We start from the raw sequence: 24,921 nt of genomic DNA on the forward strand, positions 1-24,921 counted from the left end.
TCATGAGAGGTGGTGGATGGACAGAGCGGACCCTTGGTCCGGATAGCGCGGAACTCCCTGAGAAAACCCTAAAAAATTATGTATCTCTTTCCCGTCAGTATTTAGCTGGGTATTTATGAACAAGGACATTAGCGTTTTAAAAATGTTGGGGGGGAAAATGAGTTAATCTTTTCCATTTAAGTGCCAAAAAAATAGCAAAACCTAGGTATATGTTTGACCTTTTCCATCAGCCTTTTCTTCCTGGCTTCAAATTTTGCCTATACCTCAATATCAACACAAGTTTCAGCAGTGGAACGAGCCCTGTGCGCAAGGCAAACAGAAATGAAAAGTGCTGTTCCTAGAAGTTACTGAGCATATAATTCCAGGACGCTGGCAAGTGAGAATGTATTGCCTGAAGAAAACAGCAAATGCACTTCCAGCGTGCTAGGCAAGCTCTTTCTGGAAGAATTAACACCCTTTGCAATAGTGGGCACAATTCAGACTCCCTCCTGTTGAAATGATACAAAGGAGGACTGCTAAGGTGGCTGAGCAAACAGGGCACCTGTCTGCCAGGAGAGCGTGAAGAGTTTGGCTTAGAGTGCTCTCTTGTAAATACTAGAGGAGTTAACACCAGCGAGAGGAAAGAGCTCTTTAATTTGAAGGACGAAGCTGTGAAGAAACTGTCACTAGTTTCCAGAAACAGCTATGAGCCATAAAGGGTATTCTAAGTGTTTTACAGTCAATTTGCTCAGTTTAAGCAATAGACTGATATAATACCTCTCACAGAAAGGAACCTGGTGACCCAGAACATATCTATGTCCTATCTATTCTATACAAACAAATCCTTGCATAGTTATTTCAAGTGAGAAAGATCTAGAATCTGGCCATAGGCATACAAATAGGTTAAACCATGCTCAATCAAACTATCTGATAAAAACATGATGCAACTCCTAAAAGTAATTTAGTCCACCCAAGTGTCAAAATTGCCATTGGATGAGTCAGGGCTAAATTTACCACCTCCAAATGCCTACCTTTCAATGCACAGCCATTCACTTCTCAAGCTTTCAAATGTATAGGCTGCTTATTTGTATGCAGCTGCCACAGTGCAGTCTCAAGATTCATGTCTCAAGCTTGGCTTCTCAGTTCCCGTGTCCCTGAAGTCAAACACTACATGGGAAACTTCTTCCTTACCACCCTGCCAGCATATTCCAGCTCTGATTTGCATCCAGCTTGTTCCTCAAGTCCTATTTAAACTTCTGAGTAGAAAATGTCAAGGCACATCCAGTGGTAATCACTTAGCAACTCAACAGTAGAGATGCACTGTTTGAGTCTTTTGCAATGAGATTTATCCACTTTTGATTAGAAAAATAGTTATGGGCATCTGTTAGCAGAAGAGACCCCTGAAATGGAATGTTTGAAATGTTTGTCCAAAGGGCATGTTTTCCCCTTTCATTTTCATCTCTTGCCCTATGAAAGAAACATTAATTCCAGCTCTATCATTCCTACCCATGTCCTGGCAGAGGAGGCCCCCAAGTCCACCCATGTTACAGCTGAACATGTGGATTGTGGTGCGCCACACTTTCCATATCAGAAATCCTTTTTTTCTTGCTACAGTTCCTTCTAACTCTGGCCTTCCTGCTCTGTGCCAAAATATCCTGGCTTCTATTTCAGGCTTTAGGAGGAAAATAAAACCACCAGCATTCTTGTTGACTTTATTTTTACAGATGAAACCAATTCTAGAGAAAAAGGAAAACTTGCTCGTGGCACCATCCAAAACCACTGACCAACTTCCCCAAAGGCAAATAGTTCAAGATTTGGCAAAAGTTAGAGATTAAGTCAAAGAGCAAACAATCTCACTGATCAAACAACACCCTCACTTGAAAACCAGGAGTCCTCAAAAACTAACACATGCATTTTTGACAACTCTAAGTGTTCTTGTGGGGGAGGAAGGGGAAAGAAGAACTTCAACTTCAACTGCTTGTAACACCACCCTCTATTCACATGTACCAGAACAGTGATATAAAAATGAAGGTAGGAATAGGATGTCTTTAACAACACAATTACTAATCAAAGTGTTATATGAAAGCAGTGTTGATAAGCTGCTGTCACCAGAATAAATGTAACCTCCCAGCTCCCTGTCACATACTCAATTATATTCATTTCTTGATGTTGCAAAATCTTATTTTTTTTTCCCAGATTTTATAAATGGCAACATCATCATGAGACATGTGAATGCCCAAACTTGTAGAGAATCAAACAACTATTTAACCATTTAGCAATACTAGATGTCAGGATAAGACTGAAAAATACAATTACATACACAAACTACAGTGAAGTTTAGGAAAGCAAAATAGAGTAATGAAAACATGGACATGGAGACTCCTTCCCATGCAGAAATTGTCAGAGGATCATATTTATTGGCAACAAGAGATTCCTGGAGCTCTGAACTTAGGTTTCATGTGAAAGATAGTCCCTTCAGCAGCACAGTGCCCAAACTGGTGATCCTTGACCACACTGCAACATTCTTGTGTCAGAAGTTGTGTAACTTCTGTCTAAATATTCATTTTAAAATAGGCAGCCCAACTCTCTGTCAAATCACAAGTATCAGCCTCATGTCAGATTCCTCACTGGGAATCCTGGCCACAGCAAGAAGCCAGTTCCACTTGTGGGGCCCCTCAGCTGGCAAAGCTCAACTCACGAGCAATGAATATGCTTGGGCTGATGTTTGTTGGCTTCTTGATTGGAACATAATTCACTTTTTATCATGGAAGTTGTTCCTCTCCAGACTCTGTACTAAATGGTGGCAGATAAATTCTGATGTCAGGACCGAGAAGGCATTTGTAAGTGTGCCAGCAAAAAAATACTGTGGAGAATATAAAAATAAGTAATTTATTAATGGTCAGCTACAAAGTAGGAGATTAACTGGCCATTAGGTCTTTGTGTCTACTTTTAGCTTGAGAAGCAGCTCTTACCTTTAATAACCATTAAATCATTACTACATTTTGGATTTAACATTATATTAAAACATAGTTGTCTTAATTTTAAATCCACAGTAATCTAAACAAACATAGGTAGCTGAACCTTAAGCAAGCACATGAAGATCAATGCAAGGATTAAGAGACACTATTTATATCACTTGGAAGCACTGCTCGTCTTCACACAGGGCTCTGCCAAGCAGCAAGCCTTCATTGCATTATGATGCCAGCTACAAAATGCCATCCTGCTACAAAACAACTTGTGTCATTCAATTTTTATGGAACTGAGCTGATACATTTTGGAGGCTCTACTTTCCTGTATAAGCAAGTGAGTTTTTAAGGCAAGAGCAGTCAATAACCAACAGTCCAGATAAAATGGTGAATTAAAAGGTAAATTAAGAGATTAATTAAAAGCTTCATGTTGGGGTCTTTTTTTAATGTGTTATTTTGCTGAGAGAGCATCTTAGACCACACATAACTGCCATCCTCTAACAGCTTTAAAGCCAACCCCTTCTGTTTCTGAATTTCTTGTGAGCTGAGGGTGCAACAGGTAGCAAGTGATGCTGTTTTGTAAATCTCAGACTGCATGGTGCATCAGAGGTCACATAATGCAGCTGACATGGGGGGCAGGAGGCCATGTGCTGGTGATCTGCTGAGGATTTGAGGGCATTCACCAACAACAATCACAGCATCAAAGAAGAATCCCAAGAGGAATTAGTGATCCATGACCACTCCACTTAGAAATCTGAGTATCAGTACCTCGAAAGCAAAGCTGATTTTTGTGCTACAACCTCTCTATTCACCAAACAAGAGGAAAAAAAGACATGCCAGAGTAAAATTAATAGACATATCAAAAGGGAGCTTGTCAATTGTACTATTTGTCTTAAACTGGAAATGGCAAGTGTGATTTCTCAGTAGGAATCTCGTTAATTATGTGGAAATTAAGCTGCTAGCTAAATACCCTGGTAGAAGTGTAGGAAATAAGGGTCCTGTCTTGAACACTGCTGTGCCTCAACACATTTAGCAGGGATTGAAAAGTAAATAGATTCACAAAATAGCCACTGGTCACTCATAAAGACATGATGGTCATAACAAATAAAATCATTTCCTCTCCTTTGCTTCTTCAGCTATGCAGTAGCAGAATATTTTTAATTCTTTAAAATATATGTCAGAGTATAGCATTTTTCATAGAACCAGCCATGTCAGTATTTGAAATTATACATAAAACAGGTATGTGGTGAGTAGAATCTTCTATGGCTTAAATAATTTCTTTTGTTTTGTAATTACTTTCAGAGAAAAGATGTGATGAATGTTGCTTTTGCCCCTTGCTGTATGTTTTTAAAATGCATAAATGTGCTGAATGAGAAATGAAAGAGAAACTTCCACAACTGGAGTCCTCAAAAACTTCCATGACACACTGGTATCAGATGTACACATCTTTAAGCCACAATTCTGAAAAATTTCACAGAAATGCTTTATTTAGCAGGAATGTTTATGGTAACAGTGTAGTGTAAATAATAATTACTATACAGTAATAGAAATTACAGCACAAATCATTAGTACTGTCACTAAATTGAGAAAAGTATCACTATAATAGAGGGCACAAGATACATAATCAACTTAATACTCCAGGACAGCTAGCCAGCAGAGCTGAAAATGTGAAAAAAATCCTCAGATACAAGAATTACTTTTAGAAATGATACTGAAAGAATTATTATGAATTTTAAAAATTCTGAGAATGTTGCATTCTTATGGTCAGTTTTTGAATACAGGTGAATTTATACCAGAGAAAAAATACCAGTTTCTCTTATTACAGCTTTTTAAAATCAACATTAAATAGCCACTTTACAAGGCATAAGAATAAAACTTAATCCCTGCCCTTAGCATTACTCAGATCTAAGACTGAGTTTCCTGTGCCTGAGTGGATCCTGTGCTCCAAAAACTGGATCTGTTATCTGCAGACCCCACATCCCAACAGTACAGGGATGCAAGCCAGAGACAAGATAACCACAAGAAAAATCCCAAAGATACAACATTGTTTTTGTGGTTGTTATTAACTGTAGTTACTAAAAATTATACATTTGAGCAGCTGTAATGCTACTGATCATTCAAGTGATGGGAACAGTAATATGCATGTCTGTCATTCACAGCAGAGACATGGATCAGAGGTAGGGGAGTTTAACAGTCTAATTGAGCATGGAAAGGAAAATATGTCATCAAATGGCTCCAGCCAGGAAGCTTAATCAGAAACAAATCTGTGATTTACTCTGAATTATTCCCTTCCCTCCTGAAGCAAAGATGCTCACTGCTTATGAGAACAATTGCTAATCACTGTGAAAATGTGAGCCAGCACAAAAACTCTGATCATAACAAACAGCTCCTTGGAGCACACACAAAGCTGAGTTCATGTGGGGAAAAGAAGGAAAGGGAGGAGAATTTAAATCATTTCAGGAACAAATGGTTGAAAACAATACTCTTAGTAACCTAAACCTCAACCTTTTTGATGGCCCTCAGAGAACTGGCTCTGTTTCAGGGGCAGGGAGGCCAGGGCCACTGGGCAGGCATTCCTGTCTCTGGGACATCCCTGGCATCACAGCTATCTCAGAAATCCCTGCAGTTTGGTCACAGCATTCTCTGCTTCTTCCTCAGTCCAGGTAAACACACTGTGTCCTCTGTCTCCCTGCTGACAGGTGAGGGAACCTCAAGCCTTGGAGAGCACTTCCTTCATGAATTTTGGCAGAAAAAAGGCACCAGGTCAGCATGGGCTTGCTCAGGCTATTATGTAGATCTTGAAAATTAGCTGCTCAAAAGTGTAGACACTCCCTGACATTCTGTTTTGCTGGCTAGAGATCAGGACAACCTTCACAGCTACACAACATAATACTGTTGAACTTTTGTTTGCAGCCCTTGATTTGTAACCATTTTGATACGTGAGATCAAACAAAACAATGTCTTCTTGAACTGCTTATATAAATATTTTTTTATCCCATACCAATTTCTGCTATATTTCCTAGACAAAACCTGAACACACTGAGAAAGCAAATAATGGGACTGCATTTTAGTGACATTCATGTGTAGCCCTTTTGGGAAAAGCATTGTATATTATTTCTGATCGGGACTGGTGAATACAATCCCATGACATCACATTTAAAAATGGCTGTGATCCACCCACTGAGAATGCCAAAGAAAAGCTGGCTGATTTTTTTTTTTTTTCAAGGAAGCTAGCACAAAGATTACAAGGTGAAACAAATGTCTGAGGCTCATTGTCTCCATGAAGAAAAGCCCAGTGTCAAAAGGAAATATGTTACTTAATATTTTGTTAGATCTCACTTTCAAAACTGTTTCAATTAGTGCATTTGGCATTTAGCTGAACAGATCAGATGGACATCCTGCTCACATTTCTCTTTTTCTTTGTCTCTTGCCTTTTTCTCCTTTCCTGTTTTTATTTTTTTCAGACTTTTGTTTTCTTTTATTTTATTTCTGGTTTTTTCCTCTCATTTTCTCTCTGCATTTTCTTTCTCAGACCATCACACAGGTCTTTCCATTATTTTCCTATGTTGCATAACTTTGCCTTCTTATGACTGATTTCTCATCCCTGAAGCTGTCTTACACACTTTGTCTGCCCCAGCTGACCTCCTTTTACTTCTCTGGTGCACCTTTTCCTTTTTCCTCAGCCCTCTTCCATCCCTGTTAACCTCCTCTAGAGTGTCACTGACACTTTTTTTGCAAACAAGGTTGTCTAAGCAGAGCAGTCATGGCTGTTGGCTCTCAGCTGACAGATTAGTCTGTGAGTGAGCGCAGAACAATAAAAGCAAAAAGACAGCAACGACAGAAATGCTCATTAATACTCAGGCCATCCCATCACTGAAAAAAAAAAAACCCATTTAAATTAAAATTATCCATTTGTGCCCAAGGTGTCAGTGTTTCACATTTCTGTCCCTAAGCTATCAAGGGAATGTGGGGCTCTCCTTCCTTCCCTTCTTTGTCCACCTTGGGAGAAGAAAAGTGCAGAGATGATACCTTCATTCTTCCAAGTCAGCAGTATGATTTTATTTTTAAATATAGCCTCTGTGCAGAGCTAGCTGCTGCTTTCTGGTTGGTGCACTGTATCTCCTGGTGCCCTTTCCCACTATAGTTTACCCTGCTGAAATTGCTTCCATCTCGCTAAAGGCTCTCAAAAACTTGTTCTGCGAAACGGACCACATTTGCTTGGTCTCAGTTTTGTCCTAATTATAAACCTGAATGCAGAGCGGTGACATGTTCTATTCCTCTTTTAGCCACACGCTTCCATAAATGCTGACAAACCGGGAGCGGTGACAAACAGCTCTGTGGAAATCGCCGCTGCGGTTACAGCACAACCCCAGCAGATGGCAAAAGGAATTGCCTCCCTTCTGCAGCGGTTTGACAGGACTGGGAAACGCAAACACCTCTTGTTCCTTACCCCTTTCCTTCCTAAAGGCTGGGCAGGACAGTGCCCAGGTTAATGCCCTGCCTGCAGGCTGAATTGTGCCAGCGCTGCTGGGGCACAAGCGGCCGCTCGGCTTTGACTTCTGTCCTCGGAAGCCGAATCACCCAATGTCGAGACACACACTACGTGCAGGACCGTAAGGTGTATGTGCCTTAAAAGCCGCCGATGTTTCCACTTCACCTCAGAAATATTTAAAATAGGTCAGGGGCCCTTGCTCTCCCTGTTACCACAGCGGAACGGGCGTTATGGAAATAAATTTGCATTTCACGTGCCTGAGCACAATCGCTGCCATTTATTCGCTCCCACGCCTACAGCGTTATCAGCTCCGTGCCTGCCGCGGCGCTCCGTGCCCTGCCCGTCCGCTCGCTCCCTCTGCGCGGCTCGGGAAGGGCATTCCCCGGGCACGGCCGCTCCCGGAGGCCTTGACGGGCCTGTAGAGCGGCGCAGTCCTGGGGCACGTCCCGGGGAACATCCGGGGGCACCTCCCCGGGCACCTCCCGGGCACCTCCCGGGTCAGGCCGGGCGGCGGCTCCGGCCGGGCCTGCGCGGGCAGCGGCGCGTGCGCGGCGCGGGGCGGGGCGGTGCTGACGCCGGGGCGGTGCTGACGGAGCGCCCGGCGCGGCCCGGCCCGGCGCGGCCCCGAGGGCGATGGCGGCCGCGGGGGGCGGCCCGGGGGCTCCCGCGGAGACGCCGCCCGCCACCGCCGCGGGTGTCGCCGCCGTCGAGGCCGGCGCGGTGTTGCAGCGGGAGCCGTGTACAACTGGCAGGCCACCAAGGGCTCGCTGCGGGAGCGCTTCGCGTTCCTCTTCTCCAACGAGCTCCTCAGCGACGTGCACTTCGTGGTGGGCAAGGGCAGCGCCCGCGGCGGCGGCGGCGGCGGGGCGGCGCCCCCCGGGCCCGGGCAGCAGCGCATCCCCGCTCACCGGTTCGTGCTGGCGGCCGGCAGCGCCGTGTTCGACGCGATGTTCAACGGCGGCATGGCCACCACCTCGGCCGAGATCGAGCTGCCCGACGTGGAGCCCGCCGCCTTCCTGGCGCTCCTCAGGTCAGCGCGGGGCGGGGGCGGCCGCGCGCGGAGGGGGCTCCGCGGCCCCGCTTGGCCGCCGCTGCCTTGTCCTCGCTCCGCGGCCCCTCCCGGCTCCTGTCCCCTCAGAGCCCGGCCTGTCCCTGCTGCCCGTCCCTGGAGGGAGATGCAGGGAAGGCGCGGAAATACCTTGTGGGCTCCACGCAAGGTCACACCGCCCCTCCAACGTGTTTTGGTCCCCTCTTGTCCTTTACCCTGCACTGTTTTCCCGAGAGAAGTGCCCTAATTCCATGGCAGCTGACTGTCCGTTTAGGGAAGTACTCGGTGGGTGTTTGGTTGGGCTCTTGGATTCAGCGTTTTGGTTTGTTAAAGTAAAGTGATGGGAATTAGTGGGTCCCCTTGGTGTTGCAACTATCCAGCCATCTTCTAATGGTGACTGAGAAGGGACAGAGGCTGTTGTACCAAGCTTTTAGTTTCATTTGACACTTACCTTGAAATTTGATACTTACTTTGAGGTCTTTGTCATCTTCCTGTTCGCTTTTCTTTGTCAGCGATGATAATAAGTTGTTACATCGTTTTGCTATAATAACACCCATTGTAGTCATACTTGGGCAGAGAGGGAAGGTGCAGCAGAAGGCAGGAACCAGCTGATTTTCACTCCCATGCCCTCTGAGTGTGGGACTGGGAGCGCAGTGATAGCAGAAAGGTTATGAAGTGTGTTAGTGATTTCTAATTTGGGCAGAGTAGAATCTGCTAGTTTGCGTGTTCACAAGACTGAGTTTATCTACCACTTCTCTTTACTTAGCGTGTTGGCAAATAAAATTGATGGTGTTCATAGAAACAATTGCTAATAGTTTATTTGTCCCTTGGGCTGTGGTGTGGTAATACGACTAAACTGTATAACCTTAAGGTTTTTATCAGAGACACCACTCTGCTAGGCAAAAAATATAAACCATAAAATACATAAAACTTTCTCTGTAATGAACATTTGGGAAACAAGTAATACTATTTCCTGGAAATAAATATGTAGTGTCTCAGAGTTTTTTGTAATAGGAAAAACTCCAAAGTCTTGGCAAGACTTTCTTCTTTTGCTGAGGCCTAAGAGACAGGAACAATTAGAAGGGTCACCTGGTCCTTAGGTAATCACGGGCACAGGAGATTAAGCAAGTGATGTGCACAAAAACCCCATGAGCAGCAATGTCTTTCTGTTGCTGTTAGCAAATGAAGTGTTCTTTCTGGATTGTTTGTGCACAGGAGCAAGAGGTAGTGGGAAGTGTCTTTCAAGCAAATTGGTTTTGAAGGTTAAAAGTAAATGACAGTGCACATGTATATGTTCGTGTCTGTATATGTGGGAAAAACACTGCACAGTGAAAAGTGGGTATAACAATGAAAATAGAAACACAGAAGCAGAGATTTCTAAGAGATTCCTAAGTAAAGATAAGGATGGTATTTGAACACTGAAGAGTGAATGAAGAGATGTTGTTAGAAGCAAACAAAAGCACTTGTGTTGGTAGGGCTGCCAGTGCGTAATGGCCAGGGGAGCTGCGTCAGTGAGCTGACTGTGCTTGTGTCTTGTCTAAATATCTCCTCACTGGTGGCCTGCTGAAACAGCTCAGGTTTGCTGTCTGTGCCAGCTCTTCAGGACATACTTCCGTGCCATGTATATTTCTTTGAGTTTATATTGAAATAAATATACATTGCAATACCTTGTTAAAGGCATATCTAGGGAGAACTTCTGTGATACATGCCAGAACTGGACTTCTTCCATGATGGAAACAACATGGGGTCTTTTCCTTGACAGAAAGAGGCAGGAATAATACCTTGCACTGTTGACCTCTTATATCTAACATTAGTCAATCACTCAGATAATGATAATTACATTTCACAGGACATTTCTTTAGTATTTGAAAATACCAGTTTGAGGTATATTGGCTAGAAATTAAGTCAGCATCTCCGAATACGCATAGCAAATGAACATCAAGTAAAGGAAATGTTTAAGTAATGCAAAACTTTCTAGGCATAATTTACTAGTTATTTAATGTTCCTCAGCTCATTTCCATTTTATTTACTCGTGGTTTGTTAAGTCGTGTGTAGTTTATGTGTTTCATAAGGATCTACTACCAAATGCTACTTGTAAATTAAAGGAAAATATTTTTTGATTAAAAAAAATAAAGTAGTTTGACAGATTAATTCTTAAGAGCTGAAATAATATCAAAGTCACAAAGTTTGAAGCTATTTCCCAATGAAACAACTTTTGTGTGTGTTTCTAACTACAAAATGATAAGAAAATTCAGGTCGTCTCAGTAGGTTTCTGCTTTATGATTTCTTTTTGCTGGTTTTACTAAGATTTTTTTAAAATTTTCATTCATATTTTACAATAAGCTAACTTGTCCTTTGATCACAGAATAAAGGAAAGTGACGGTATGGCACAAGTTAACAGTCTGTCTTCCAAAAATCTTTTCAGAGAATTTTGGCAAGCAGTAAATAAAGGGGTAATCATGACTAACCTGAAAAAAAGATTCCTGTCTGCTTTTGTAATGGTGAAAACATTTCAGCTACTGAGAGGATGCTCACACAAGGGGAGAAGGAAGTGCTAACCTGAGAGTAAAGAAGAATAGCATAAAATGTATGAGAGGCTTATATAGAGTGAATGATTGACTGGTCACTTGGAAAAATTGTTTGTTCTGGTCACTAAAAATGTTCTTCCACTATGCACATACACCCCCCAGCTTCACATTCCCTCATCCTGGATGCCAATAAAATTAGGTTGTTTCTGTCTCAACGGGAAAGAGAGGAGAGAAGGAGAAGTGATTGTCAGTCCCACTGAGTTAAAGTGGAGGAGGAGCAGAGGAGTAAACATAAAGCTGTGCTAGTTCAGGCATGCCACAGAGGGGAGAGGTAACACAGGCACAGCTCTTGGCACACAGGAGCAGGGGATTTGTGGAGGAAGACACACCTAGGACTGCACCCTGTTTCTTTGGAAGGTAGAGCTGAAAGTGAACCACAAGCCAGATGAGCCCCTCTGGTGTGTCACTTCATTGGCTTCAGATTGGATTCACTTAAGGAATAAAATCAAAATCATGTTCCAAAACCAACTTGGAATATGTTTGGGTTTTTTTTTTTTGTTAGATAAAATACATACTGTAGTTTGCATGGCAGTATTGCTTTTTTTACAGCCTGTTAACGAACTTTTATGTGATTTGGACTCTAAGGTCCTATAAAGTCATACAACAAAAGTTATGCCATTTTAAACTGATTATTTTAAATCTTAGAACCAAAATGGAAATGTACTGTTCTAGTGCTTTAATGAAGAGCTTGTCAATTTAGTATGTAAAAGTGTACCTATGAAATACTTGTTTCTTAAAAGTAAATTTGTCAGCAGTTGTGATGAACAAGTCAGCCCATCATTTTCATCAACAGGTAATAATAGTTCATAGCTTGCATAAATCAGTGCTAATTGAACTGATGAAACTTCAGTATGAAAGTTCTACTTGAAAAAAAAAAGCATTTAATTAAATTAATTATTCCTAAACATTGTTCAGTTTAAATCAAGTTTAAAAAGGTTATTCTAAAGCATCATTCACATCTCAAAAGTGATGTGCAAGCTGGCTGTTTGAGTAGACTGGAGTCTTTTAATGGTAAATATGTACCTGTATTGGGGCACCTATTTAATGTTGAACACCATATTTATTTGTGTGCTAGCAACTACTAAGAATTAGAGTTTTCTTGGAATATAAGAAATATAAACAGTGAAGAACCTCGGTTGAAACTTTAATTCTGGGTTTATATTACAAGTCTGCTATTTTCACAAGTTTCTCTTGTTAGATACAAACTGCTGATTGCTACATTTAAAAACCCTTCTAAACACAACTTCTATCTCTGTGTGTCATTCATTTCCAGGATGCTCTGAACAACAAATATTAAGAAATATAAAGGAAAGGCTTGGTTTTCATTGGGGAATTCTTGCATTTGCTAGTATGCCCTGGTTTATTATATTTAATTACCTATGTGTGTTGGGGACAAATGTATTTTTGTAAATCACAGACTATTCTTGATTGTTATCTGAAAGGCTGATGAAATTTCGCTAAAATTATCTTGAATGTCACCTCTAAGAAAAGTTATTTTTAAAAAGACAACAACTGCTCAGGAAACAGGTTTTTTTTTCTGATATTGGTGGTGGCTCCTATCTTCTGGTTCACAGCTTATGCTAAAATCTCAACCAATCCTCTTGCCTCAGACAGTGAAGACAAGCCAGAGTGTGGCAGGAGTAGAAGAGTCAAGGTCATGTGCTAGAATGTACTCCCTTTCCTCTCTGAATACTACAGAGGGGTAACTTTGACATAAGATGTTGACACAATCTAAGTCCTTGACACTATTCCCTCATGCAGGGGAAGCCAGTGTGCACTGTCAGTAAATGAATTTCAGGAGTACAGCCATAGAGGATTGTGCATTGATATTTTCCTGATGAACTGAGAGCATGCATTCGTAGGTTAAGTAATTCTGCAGCTCAGCTGTTGTTTACAGTTGGAGAGCTATGTATAACTAGTACAGCCAGATCAGTCCTAGGGAGTAATTCATACTTAAAACAAATGTATGCCATTAGGTTAACATAATAGTCTTTCTTGAACCTTTTAACTTACCTTCTTCATTTGTAAAGATGCTGTGAGGTCAGCTGTTGCACTGTTCACAGTGCAAATCTTTGGGCTGTTGTCTAAATGCAAAGAGACTGTTGTGTTTGGCTGCCCCTCTAAAGATATGTTTTTATGATCTGTATTTGTGTCTTGATTTATAGGTTTCTCTATTCAGATGAAGTTCAAATTGGTCCAGAAACAGTCATGACTACTTTATACACTGCTAAAAAGTACGCAGTCCCTGCCCTGGAAGCACATTGTGTGGATTTCCTAACAAAGCATCTCCGAGCAGATAATGCCTTTATGCTGCTTACTCAAGTAGGTAAATTTAAGCTTAGTTTTGATTTACCAGAAGAATAAATTCCCAACTGGAGGAAAATTACTAATTCTCCTTAATTATGTACTCCTTTGAGATTTTAAGTGCTCTTTAACTTATAAACACAAAGAGTGTTTATATCTTAGACAAATCAACTTATTTCAATTTCTGTCTATACTAGAGGTAAAATGCTTGCTTTTTAAGATTGGCAGTTTGTCAGCTTTATGCTTAAGATGTATTGCTTTATCTTTCCAGGCTCGTTTGTTTGATGAACCTCAGCTTGCTAGTCTTTGTCTCGACACAATAGACAAAAGCACCATGGATGCCATAAGTGCAGAAGGCTTTACAGATATCGACATAGGTAAGTCACTCGGTGTGTCCATGAAATGACAGTGCCCAGGATAGTTCCTTCCCCCATCTGAGTGTGCAGAGTCCCTACCACTTCTTCCCTTCTTGGCCATCCACCCCTGCAGTGCTTTCCTTTGAGCTTCACTCCTGAGCTGAGCTCCACTGCACTGTGTCCCTGTTGGGAGTACTGCTGGTGTCCCAGGGCTCCCACTGTGGTGATACCACACTTCATTGAAGCCAAAGCTTTCACTTGCTGAGGGTTGTGCTTCATGCCTGAGGCATCCATAGCTGCTTTTCATGTGCAACAGGAATCATGCTGTTCTGTTGCCTCATGTATTTATCTATTCAAAGTTCCACAGATCAAGTACAATTAATTAAATCTGCTTTAAAAATTGAATATGTGAACTGCTAGTTTCTCTGTTTAATCTTCTATCAAAAGCCAGCAGTTGTAAATTTAGTTACTCCATTTCATTGCTACTATATGTATCTAAGGTTTTACTCCAATTCAGCTAGATTGTGGGAGAAATTCAGACTGAAGGAAGGTGTTTCACTGCATAAGGAAATCTTAAAGCTATTGTTAACTCATGTTCAGTAAGATTTGTACTCAGACTGAGCAATCTTTAGTCTTGGTAAGTCTCAATCTGTTTTGGCTTTCCAATATGCTATTTTCTGTAACTGCAAAACATGCCTTACTTAAATTCAAGGCAGATAAAAATTCCCAAAGACAGAATATTCAGAATATAGAAACCCATTCATTTTTTGACTGGTATTCAACAATAATTTGTGCATACCTGTTATTCAAAGAAGGCCAGAAGGAGTAACAAATACAGGATAAGTTGCTTTTTAAACATGTACCTTTCCTCAGATCTTGTGTTTCACCTTCAGGCTTTGTGGATAGCAAATGTGTCAGTGTTTAAGATGACTTTCATGTATTTTTAAACTGATTTTTGTGAACCACTGCTGCTTGTGGCTGTAGTTGATCCAGATGGGCAGGTGGCTGCCTAGGTGAGAATTATAGCACTGTCATCAGGAGTAACCTGGTTTTTTAGTAGTGTGCATTCACTGTTTGGTCACTTTCAGTTTTGATCTTGCCCTAGCAGTGGAAATCCTTCAGGATACTTGTTATCCACTATGGAGATTAGTTACACTACTAGGAATTTAGAAGAAAACTCATATCCTGTCTTCATAGCAGGAAATTAACTTTTACTTTGACATCTATATGTCATTGAGAGATTATTTTTTATGTAAGATAAAATATATGTAATATATATACTCACATGATAACAAGACAAAGCTAATAGTCTTGTTATGTGTGTAATTAGTATTTTAAGCTTACATAGTGTAGCACTGTTACTGGCTTGGATGAAAACTGATCTGAAGCTGCTAACATTTTTTTCTTTAGACACATTATGTGCAGTTCTAGAAAGGGACACTCTCAGTATTCGAGAGAGTAGGCTCTTTGGAGCTGTTGTTCGCTGGGCAGAAGCAGAATGTCAAAGACAACAACTGCCTGTGACATTCGGGAACAAACAAAAAGTCCTTGGAAGAGCTCTTTCCTTAATCCGTTTTCCACTAATGACTATTGAAGAGTTTGCAGCAGGTGAGTTTTGGAGTTCTTTGTCTTACTGTTAGACCATCTCTCAGTGCTGTTTAACTGTGTTTAGATGCTTAACACTCAGTTCTGTTATTAATATTGTACTAATAACAGTTGTGATGCACAAATGAAAGCAAAACCTTCTGCAGATTACATTCTGGCCATTGGAAAATATTATTGTTGTCTTCAGTTTGTGAATATGTGTGGTTTAAATACAACAGCTGGAGTAATCCTTCCGGTCATCTTAGAAGTTTTATGTTTTCACAGGCCCTGCTCAGTCTGGAATCTTGTCGGATCGGGAAGTAGTAAATCTCTTTCTGCACTTTACTGTCAATCCCAAACCTAAAGTAGATTATATTGACCGACCAAGGTGTTGCCTTAGAGGAAAAGAATGCAGCATTAACAGGTTCCAGCAGGTGGAGAGTCGCTGGGGCTACAGTGGAACGAGCGACCGGATCAGGTGGGGCTTCAGAAACTCTAAAGGAGAGACAGAAATGGGTGGGGAGAAAGGGAACAAGTCATTCCACTTTGACTTTTTGGTATAAGATACAGTAGCAAACATGCTGGCTGTGTTGCACACATTTGATCTTTTCCATTTTTTTAGCTATTGCACACATGAGATAAAAGCAAGAATGAGGTTCGGGAGGATTGGGTACATTCTAGAATGATTGGGTGTTATCTGTATATTTCTTTTTGAAATACCAAGTCTTGATCTGTTTTCATTTTGGAGATACTGAAAAGAATCTGGTTATGCTTTGTTTATTTATACTGAATATCTTGAGGAAGTAGCAAAGCTTTAACCTATAAAGCTGACAAAGCATTTTTCTTAGTATTGAAATCTAAACAAAAAATGCTATTTAAAAAAAATGCAATGCCATTCTCAGTTCACTTTCCTACTCTTCATTGGCAGTCTTTTTCCTACTTCAAATAAGGTAACACACTCAACAGAGTTGTTTGAATTCCTTTCTTGTGTCTTACCAGGTTCACAGTTAACAGAAGAATTTCCATAGTGGGATTTGGATTATATGGATCCATTCATGGACCCACAGACTATCAAGTTAATATACAGGTACAGTATATTACGTTTAAATAGGCTTGTACACTTGTAGGAACTTACAAAAGGAAGCTACACTTGTAGCACTTGCAGAAGCTTTGGTCTATATTTGGGAGGGAGCAGTTGACTGGCCAGGAGTCTAAGCTATGTTTTGTCAGAAGTGGGCATAAGTGGGTGACTAGGCAAAAGAAAACTATGGAACTCTGCTCCCTTTCTCCTGTATTCACTTATCCTCCAATCATTTTCAGTGTAGGTATTTTCCAACATCCAGCTTTTTTCCTCTTTTCTCAGGCCTTTCCTAATAGGGAATATGTACTAATATTGTACTTGGTTATGTTACATTCTTCAGTAGCCTGTGTGCTTCTTATAAAGATTTGATTTTCATAATTGTTCCTTTTAGTTTCTTTTGAACAAGCTTCCTCATTTTACACTTTTTGAAGTTAAGCACAGCTGTGGGGGATTTGCTTTTGTTGTTCATGTGGGAGTGTTGACTCTCAGTATATTATGGACACTGTTACATAGTGTTTCCATTATGAAATTTTGAATCTGATCCTGCTCATCACTCAGTACCAAATCAAGGGTTGCGTTTCTTCCTGCTGAGCAATTGGTTAGCAGGCTCATGAAGTGGCCAGTGATAGCATCTAAAAATGTCCCCCTGCTTTGTGTCCTGATGTGACCCTTGCCTGGTCCCAGCAGGCAACTGAAGACACCACCAAAATCATATTTCTGCTCTTGTAGCCTGTTAGATCCCTTAGCATGTTGTGGTCAGGATTGGCTTCTAGTAGTATTGATCCAGCACTATATTTTTTTTACCTTTATGAGTGTGGAATTTCAGTCTATTTGAATTATTTTTCTTGTAGAGATTAGTTTTGTTTAGATTCTAAGCTTTTTAACAAGATATTAGGATTCTGTGACAGTTTTACCTTGTGCTGTGTATTTCATAACCTGGTACTATCATGTCACATTGATTCATTAGGTGCATGAGTGATTCTTACTCGCCACTGAAATTGAAGGCAAAACAAATATTGTGTGACCTGAGTAGAATTTTTATACTGAATCAAGATTAGAAATAAATTATATAAAACATAACAGCACAAGTTTCTTTTTTCTTTTATTGAAGGTGTCATTGACTGACGACATTATCTGTAAAAACTTGTTTTCTAAACTAGCCACAGGCAGCAAATGAGATTCCCTCATGTGGGCTGTGAAGGTGTACAGAGATGAGCAGACCTAAGCACAGGATTAGGTGTTGTATATGAAGGTCAGGAGCTGAAGGTGTGAGAGCTGTTCTCCATCTCCCAAGCACAGACTTTCACCTGGCTGGAGCAGTGCCCAGAGCCCGTGTAGAACTCGCGAGCCATCGTTCGGAGCTGCCACGTCAGCCTCCTTTCCAGCTGAGATTGCACTGTCCTTGCAGTTAGGCTGGGTGGGGTAGGCAAGTGTTTGCTTGTAACCTTCTCAAGTGCATACCATCAGAACCCTTCTCATGCCATTAAACTACACAAAGCTACAATGTTCATGCTTTTGCCCAGATCATTGATTATGAGAAGAATCAGACGCTGGGACAGAACGACACTGGATTTAGCTGTGACGGAACAGCCAGTACCTTCAGAGTTATGTTCAAGGAGCCCATAGAGATCCTGCCCACGGTTTGCTACACAGCTTGTGCGACCTTGAAAGTAAGAATGTCTAACAGGACAAAAGAAAGTTTTACTTTGATGCAAGAGTTTTTCTTTTATCAATCTTCTGATGGGAAAGTGTCTTCTAAATCTTGAATTTATTTTAACTTTAGGGTGAAAGAAGGACATAGTTAGAACTCTCATTTGTAAGACTGTTACATCTCTTCTGACCCACAGCATGAAATTCATAACTGGATCCTTTGTGCCTTCCCATTTTATTGTTTTATGTAGGAGTTAGAATAGTTCTAATGGAAGTTACTGGTTCTGTGTGGGAAAAAAAGGGCTATCTAGAAAATGTAATCTGGCAACTATCAAAATTTAAGTTTGATTTCTTTTATCAAGAATATTCTGACCACTAGCTAAATTCAAGAAAACAGCCTTTTTTTCCATCTCTTTTTATATACTGGTGCTGAAATCATAGGCAAGAATTACTTGTTCTCAGAAAGTCTGCTCTTAGAGGAGGTCTCTAAGAGGAGAGAAAGTCTCCTCTTAGACAAATTTATTTCTCAAAAATATTTTAATATTCTTCTAAATATAATTCCCTATACAGAAATCAGAGTTTGGTGGGTTGGAAAAAATACTGCACATAAAAAGCAGCTGAGTCAGGGAACTAAGTATAAGAATACAGACAACCTGTGTGATAAGGAGAAATACTAGAAAGTATTAATTACTAGTTGGATAAAATCAACTGGTTTAAGTCTGCTGTCAGAGAAATATATTTTTGTTATTTAGACATAGGCCCTTGCTTCTGTTGCCTGTGATTTTGTACACAATTTATATGATGTGGGTACAGAAATTTTATACTACTAAAATAGCCCAAGTCAGTTGTGTTTGACCATCAGCAATTTTTGGGTCTTTCCACTTCCATTCTGTTACTAATCTCTTGTGATGCTTTTCAGGGTCCTGATTCCCACTATGGAACAAAAGGTTTGAAGAAAGTGATCCACGAATCTCCTACTGCTAGCAAAACATGCTTTGTTTTTTATAGTTCACCAGGTAACAACAATGGTACATCAATAGAAGATGGACAGATACCAGAAATAATATTTTATACTTAGTTTCACATGATGATCTGGAGTGTGTTGATGTCTCAGTGGACTTCAGCTCACTATTGGCAGCAGTTAAAAAAATTCTGTTAAATTACTTTAATGTGTAAAAAAAACCTAATTTGTTTGAGGGGTACAGAAAAGCTATTTTTTTCCGCATCGTTACTGGTAGATTGTAATTTAGTTTTTCCTCTAAATGAAATGTTAATGGAATTAGTACTCTGTATATTGAAAAGTTTGTTTTAAGTAGTACCTTGTGGTTAATTACTTTGTGTTTTCACTCCTTTGTTTCTCATGTAGTAAAATTCATTTTTTGAACTGGAAAATCCTTACTTGTTATGAACAACTTGTGTATGTTTTCTCCAATCTGTCCTTAAAAGACAGTAAAGCTGCTGCTGTAGTCCCATCTTGCACTTCTTTCCAAAATGACCTTGGATTGACCCTATGGACATGGATTGCTACTGTATTTTTTTGAAGTACGTCAGCAAAGCTTCATTCATATTGCCATCATCTTGACTTTTTCCAAGAGCCATGGAGAATTAATGGACTTTGCACTGCAGAGAATATCTGCAGCAGCACTGAAGAAATAAATATTAAGTCAAATACTGCAAGAAACAGATCTTTCCTGAATCTCTCTTAATTCTGAAGGGCTTTTTTGGAATATAGAATTGGTTATGCAAATAGCCACTGTATATATACATATGTGCCTATAAAAGATGTATAATGTGAAAATGAGAATACGAGACTTGTAATGATGTTATCATTGGATATTCTAGTACTAAAAAAAGAGTATAAACCTAAGGATTATTGGTGTGCAAGGAGTTTTACAGATTGCATACAATATTTTGATGCAATTGCTGTTATGTACATAGTATTCAGTACTTTGCAGTATGTACCGTGCACTAACAGAATCGCTTGGTCTACAAAGACCTGTACCCTCTCCCACGTTATACTAAAATTTAAGAATGCAGCAGGAAAAAAAAAAAAAGAAAATTTCCTTTCTTAAGGGGGAGAAGGGGGAAGTCACGCAGGTTTGGGGTGTCCAAAGGCTGTGTATAGAACAAGTGTCTGTCAAACGTCCAGCTCTGTGCACACTCCGCCAGCGCTCTCCCGTCCCTGGGCGCGGCGCTGTTCCGAGAGAGGGACGGGGTTCGGCCGGGCCGTGCGGGACAGACAGAGCGAGGCTGTGCCGGAGGAGCCGGTGCGGGCACAGGGCTGGCCCGGCCGGGCTCGGCCGCTGCGGGCACAGGGCGAGGCTGTGCCGGAGGAGCCGCTGCGGCCGCAGGGCCGACCCGGCCCGGTCGGACCGTGCGGAGCGCGCAGGCGCCTCGGGGCGGGCCCGGCGCGGTTGCCGGAAGAGCCGCCCCGGCCATGCCGAGCCTCGCTGGGTTCCTGCGGGCGCCGGTGCGGAGCGGCGGGGCCATGCCCGGGAAGGTGCTGGCAGGGCCAGGAGAGGGAAGGGGGGCAGGGGCGGGTGGTGCCCGCGGTGACCGCGCCTGTTCCTCTGTTTCAGGGAAAAGCAGCCGCCAAGGGCCCCGCGGAGCCGGGCGCCGCCGCTGGACCGGTGGTGGCGGCGGGCGGCGGCTCCGTGAGGGTGGCGGTGCGCGCCAAGCCCGGCGCTCGCTGCAGCGCCGTCACAGGTGGGTCTGCGGGCCGGGGCACCGGGCGCTGCATCGCTGCTCCCTGAGGAACAGGGGCGGAGGGAGGGAACGAGCAAAATCCCACCAGGAAACTGAAGCGAGGAGTTCGCCTCTCCCCCCTGTACAGCGCTGGGTGGCGCGGTGAGCACGGGGTAAATCCTGATCCTAAATCCTTCCGTTTGGCATCTGTGGTTTCGTGCAGGCCGTTTGTGTCTCAAGGGTCTGCGCGGTTTCATTAGAGCTATAAAAGTCGGATCTGATAAAACGTGTTCTCCCTCTAGAGCCCTGGGCTTGCTCCTGCACGCATTGGGACTGCTTTCACATCCCCCGTGTGTGCGACACCCACGGGCTGTGGCAGCGTCCGGGCCCCTTGGGAATTGACTGGGAATTTACTGACAGCGTGACTCTCTGTGCAGACTGGTTGAACAAGCGGCTTTTGGGGTGGAGGTGGGGGCTGACCTGATTTGAATCGTGTTACCTGGTGCCAAGCAGGACAACACCTGCACGAGAACGGGCGGTTGAGGGGAGCTCAGAGCGGTGCCCCCATTGTGAGAAGGCTGGTAACTCATGGCTGCACCCTGCTACAGCATGAAGCCTTCACTGCTTGTATTGTCAGGAGTTTATATGGTATTGTACTGGCCGACAATCAAGGGAATTCTTGAAATGTGAAAATGCCTCACCTGCTAATCTATACATTTACTCGGTTTTAAATCAAAATGCTTTTGAAAGAATAAACATTAATTTCTAGGAAACTATGTCGTGATGTTTTGAATATGTTGAGCATAAAATCCTCCAACTCTTTGCTATAGATGTGACGGCTGAGGCAGTAGGTGTAGCTATTGCTGCACCTCCGTCGGAAGGGGAGGCAAATGCAGAGCTGTGTCGTTACCTCGCTAAGGTGCTTGAAGTGAAGAAGAGTGACGTTGTTTTAGAGAAGGTACTTCCTTTTTTTCCTTTCAGTTTTGCCATACTGCTGTTGAAATTCAAGATTTTGAAACTTACACATTGAGTACAGGGAGCTACTCCAAGTTCAGTCTGAAAGACACTTTTTAAAAGTTGAGTTAAAGGAACGATTAATTGAGAACAAACTTAATGTAGGAAGAACTATGGCTGATCTTGACATCTTTTAATCAGAAGGGTTATCATTATAATGTTTTGCAAATCTCTGTAGTTCATGTTTTCTGTGTTCTTCCAGATTCTCTTGTTTTCATGTCAAATGAGTTCACAGAATTTGTGTTCTGCAGAGAATGTGCACTTTATTAATAACTTTTCATTTTTTTAAAAATAACTTTTGTGTTTGAATCAAAAGATTGTGACATTAAACTGTCACACATGAGCAAGAGCACATGTAAGCGCTTGGGTTGTACCTGGGCCTCAAGAGTTTCTCTGTATTAGAATTTATATGTCTTGACTTTGGTGAGTGGAAACTCTTTGTTTTATTCATTGCACTGAATAAATAATTTGTTTTATTAATTCATTGTACTTGAAGTCAGTCTTTCCAGCCATTTTCATTTATAGTTTATAAGCACAAGAGTACAATGAAAAATGGTGCTTTTTATTTTTATCTGTTGGTTGAGTGGAGTAGTTATAGAAGTCTTTTAAAGACTAATAGTAAAGAATAAGATGACCAAGGAAATGTGAAAAGGTGGAGACAAAAAGATGTGAGTCGTTTGTCCTGAATCATGGGCAAACTGCTTCATTTGTTTATCAGCATTTTATAAATTGCACTGTTTTCTTACCTTAAAGGATGATTCTCTGAAAGATAGTTTTTTTTGTGTGTTTGTCTAAACCAGGGGGGTAAATCACGTGACAAAGTGGTGAAGATTTCGGTATCAGCGACACCAGATGAGATTTTAGAAAAACTGAAAAAAGAAGCTTCCAGTTGACCTAAAACAAGAGCAGGAAATAGGAAAAAGCATCTTGGTACATGGACTCATATTCTTTCTTACTTAGTGCAGTGCTGTTGAGTGTGGGTAATGACTACAGGAAGATACTTCTTTCCCCTCCCCTTGTAAATACAGGTGCTGTACAGTTGAAGTTTTTCTGTAGGTTGGGTTAGAAAACTGAAACTCTGTATCTGCTTCTGTCACTACAGACTTCCTTCTGCTCTGGATGGTGTCCTGTGGGTAAGATTTGTCCTCTTTCCTGGTCCCTAAACAAATAGTTTAGGAAATGGGGTTTTTCTTTTTAGTGGAGCAAATGTTGGTTAACAAAGTGAGGGGTTTGGAGTGACAGCCTTTCATGTGGAAAGTGGCACAAAAGGACAAACCTGGATGGAGAGACATAAAAGAGACTGTTCTCTCTGATGTCTCACAGCAGGTGCAGCGTTTCACTGTGGGCACTTATTTATCTAAAATAAATGTCTTTTGAAGCCAGTGTGTTGTTGTTGATCACACAGACAAGCTGAAAGAAGGATCTCCTGAGCAACTGAAAGAAAACCAGAAGTTTTCAGTATGAAAAACCAGCACAGGACCCAGTCATTGCACACATGGGGGCACTTTGTAATAGTCTGTAAATAGTTTCCTTAAAAGTAGAGATATGGTCATTTATATCTTTGCCAATTGTATGTCACCTGTAATAACTGCTTTGAATAAAAGGGGCAAAAAGTATTATCAAACTTTGGTTTGTGTTTATATTTTTAACAAAGAAAAGAGTTGTTTCCTAGAAGCAGCTTCATAGAATGCTACTTTGAAACTGCCTTTTTTATAATCTTTCCTTGGTCTAAAAATGAGTAGTAGTGCAACCCCTAGAGAACAGAGCTGAGTCATTTGTAGAACAAAACAAAACAAGAAGACTGAAACAAAATGGACAGCTATACTCCAATTTCAAGGCTGAACTTCTCTATTTATCATGCTTCAGAGGTCAGAGGAAGATTTAACTGACATTTCCCAAAAATTTGTGTGAGACCACACATTCTAGTAGGACTTTGTTTTGTCCTCTGCATCACTGCTGATGTCTGAAATTGTCCTGTTTTTGTCTTATGGTTGTCATGTTAAAAAGAAAGTAATGACTAAAGGAAAAAAGATAAACTATTCTGAAGGTTTGCTTAAGGTTTTCCATACACTCTCCTGGAAAACAATGTTATGAATGCATAAGCATTTATGCTGATGCATTGCCAGATTGATGCAGTACAGGCTTCATAGCTCATAATTCAGCTTTTTCATAGGCAAAAGTCTTTCACTTTAGGGAACTCTTTCAGTGTCCTGTTATTCTAAATATTGCAACAGTTGCTTTTGGAGTTAGAGAACGTGTTTTTCAGGATGGCAGTTCCTTCAAGGTGACTAATTTTAAAGATGTTATGAAAAATGTTACTTTCTGGAGAAGTCTAAATTCTGAATTCTGTTTGTTTAATGGTTCACACCTGAGCCCCTTATTTTCTCAGGCATTTGGGCAGCCATGCATTGCCTCAGTCCTCTTTCCTTACATATCTTTTCAGTCTGCACAGGCTGATTTTATTTTACTGTTCATCAGTTTTGGTTCACCCCTCCCTGCTGCTACATCTGCTCCTGCCCAGCAGAGGGGTGCCATGTCTTGCAGAAAAATTAAGGCCAAGCAAACCAAGATGAAGTGTTAGTGGTTTGTTGTTGGGGGGGTTTTCCTTTTATTTTCTAAACTTCTTATGATAAGCAGAAAACAGCAATAAAAAGACTGGGGAATTCTGTATTTATAAATTACATTTGGAATTGGATGCTGCAACAGCCATTATAAATTTTTTTCAAAGCTTATTTACTCTGTTGGAATACTGTAATTCATTACACTTCCCTGTGACTTCAGACACAGACTGGGGGAAGAGCTGTGTGGACAGATACAGTCTCTGAAGCACATTGATCTTCAGGGATGATTACCTGAAATAGCCAATTTAGTTCTTCAGTGCCCTCCCTGTCTTGTCAGCATATTCTGCCTAGGCTTTGCTGGCTTCTGCTTGGCTTCTTCACCTTTCCTAAACACCTTCAGCTGCCATTCTGCATCTGTTCTTCCTGACCAATGAAAGTAACTTGAATTCCTGATAGTGTAGCAAATAAAGCCTTTACATGCTAGGAATGTGCAGTTTATGTAATATGAGTAACCAAAATTATTTTGGAATGGTTGTATAAGTAACACTGGGGTGTTGTCATATAGAATCATAGAATCATATCTGACAGCCTCTTATGTCAGTGGTTTTTGTGC

At 41.3% G+C, this 24,921-nt stretch overlaps 2 protein-coding genes across 5 annotated transcripts; both read left to right on the top strand.

Moving 5' to 3' along the window:
• The first annotated feature begins 8,055 nt into the window (after nucleotides 1-8,055).
• BTBD1 (BTB domain containing 1) lies at nucleotides 8,056-19,854 on the top strand. The gene is given in 9 exon segments (XM_009089967.4): nucleotides 8,056-8,173; nucleotides 8,176-8,467; nucleotides 13,239-13,395; nucleotides 13,649-13,754; nucleotides 15,144-15,341; nucleotides 15,603-15,795; nucleotides 16,317-16,404; nucleotides 17,922-18,068; nucleotides 18,968-19,854. Coding segments are annotated over 9 exon segments (1,443 nt in total). The 5' UTR covers nucleotides 8,056-8,070; the 3' UTR covers nucleotides 19,127-19,854.
• Nucleotides 19,855-20,064: 210 nt separating this feature from the next.
• Nucleotides 20,065-23,363, top strand: C10H15orf40 (chromosome 10 C15orf40 homolog). 4 transcript variants are annotated; one of them, XM_050978722.1, is made up of 4 exons: nucleotides 20,065-20,548; nucleotides 21,564-21,691; nucleotides 22,548-22,677; nucleotides 22,850-23,363. In XM_050978722.1, exons 1-3 carry the CDS (start codon nucleotides 20,080-20,082, stop codon nucleotides 22,638-22,640), a joined length of 690 nt encoding a protein of 229 aa, XP_050834679.1. In that variant the 5' UTR covers nucleotides 20,065-20,079; the 3' UTR covers nucleotides 22,641-22,677; nucleotides 22,850-23,363. The 4 variants fall into 4 exon arrangements, with proteins under 4 accessions (XP_050834679.1, XP_050834680.1, XP_050834678.1 ...); XM_050978723.1 differs by adding an exon at nucleotides 20,734-20,754 and having other exon boundaries at nucleotides 20,065-20,494; nucleotides 22,548-23,363; XM_030228658.2 differs by adding an exon at nucleotides 20,628-20,754 and having other exon boundaries at nucleotides 20,440-20,548; nucleotides 22,548-23,363.
• The last annotated feature ends 1,558 nt before the right edge of the window (nucleotides 23,364-24,921 follow it).

Source organism: Serinus canaria, chromosome 10 (assembly GCF_022539315.1).
Source record: "Serinus canaria isolate serCan28SL12 chromosome 10, serCan2020, whole genome shotgun sequence".
Classification (NCBI taxonomy): domain Eukaryota; kingdom Metazoa; phylum Chordata; class Aves; order Passeriformes; family Fringillidae; genus Serinus; species Serinus canaria.

Coding starts and splice junctions, on each gene's coding strand:
- C10H15orf40 (XM_050978721.1), top strand. CDS start 20,080: ATGCAGCAGGAAAAAAAAAAAAAGAAAATTTCCTTTCTTAAGGGGGAG. Junction 20,549..21,563: donor GCGGGGCCATGCCCGGGAAG/GTGCTGGCAGGG, acceptor TCTTTGCTATAG/ATGTGACGGCTGAGGCAGTA. Junction 21,692..22,547: donor GTGACGTTGTTTTAGAGAAG/GTACTTCCTTTT, acceptor TGTCTAAACCAG/GGGGGTAAATCACGTGACAA.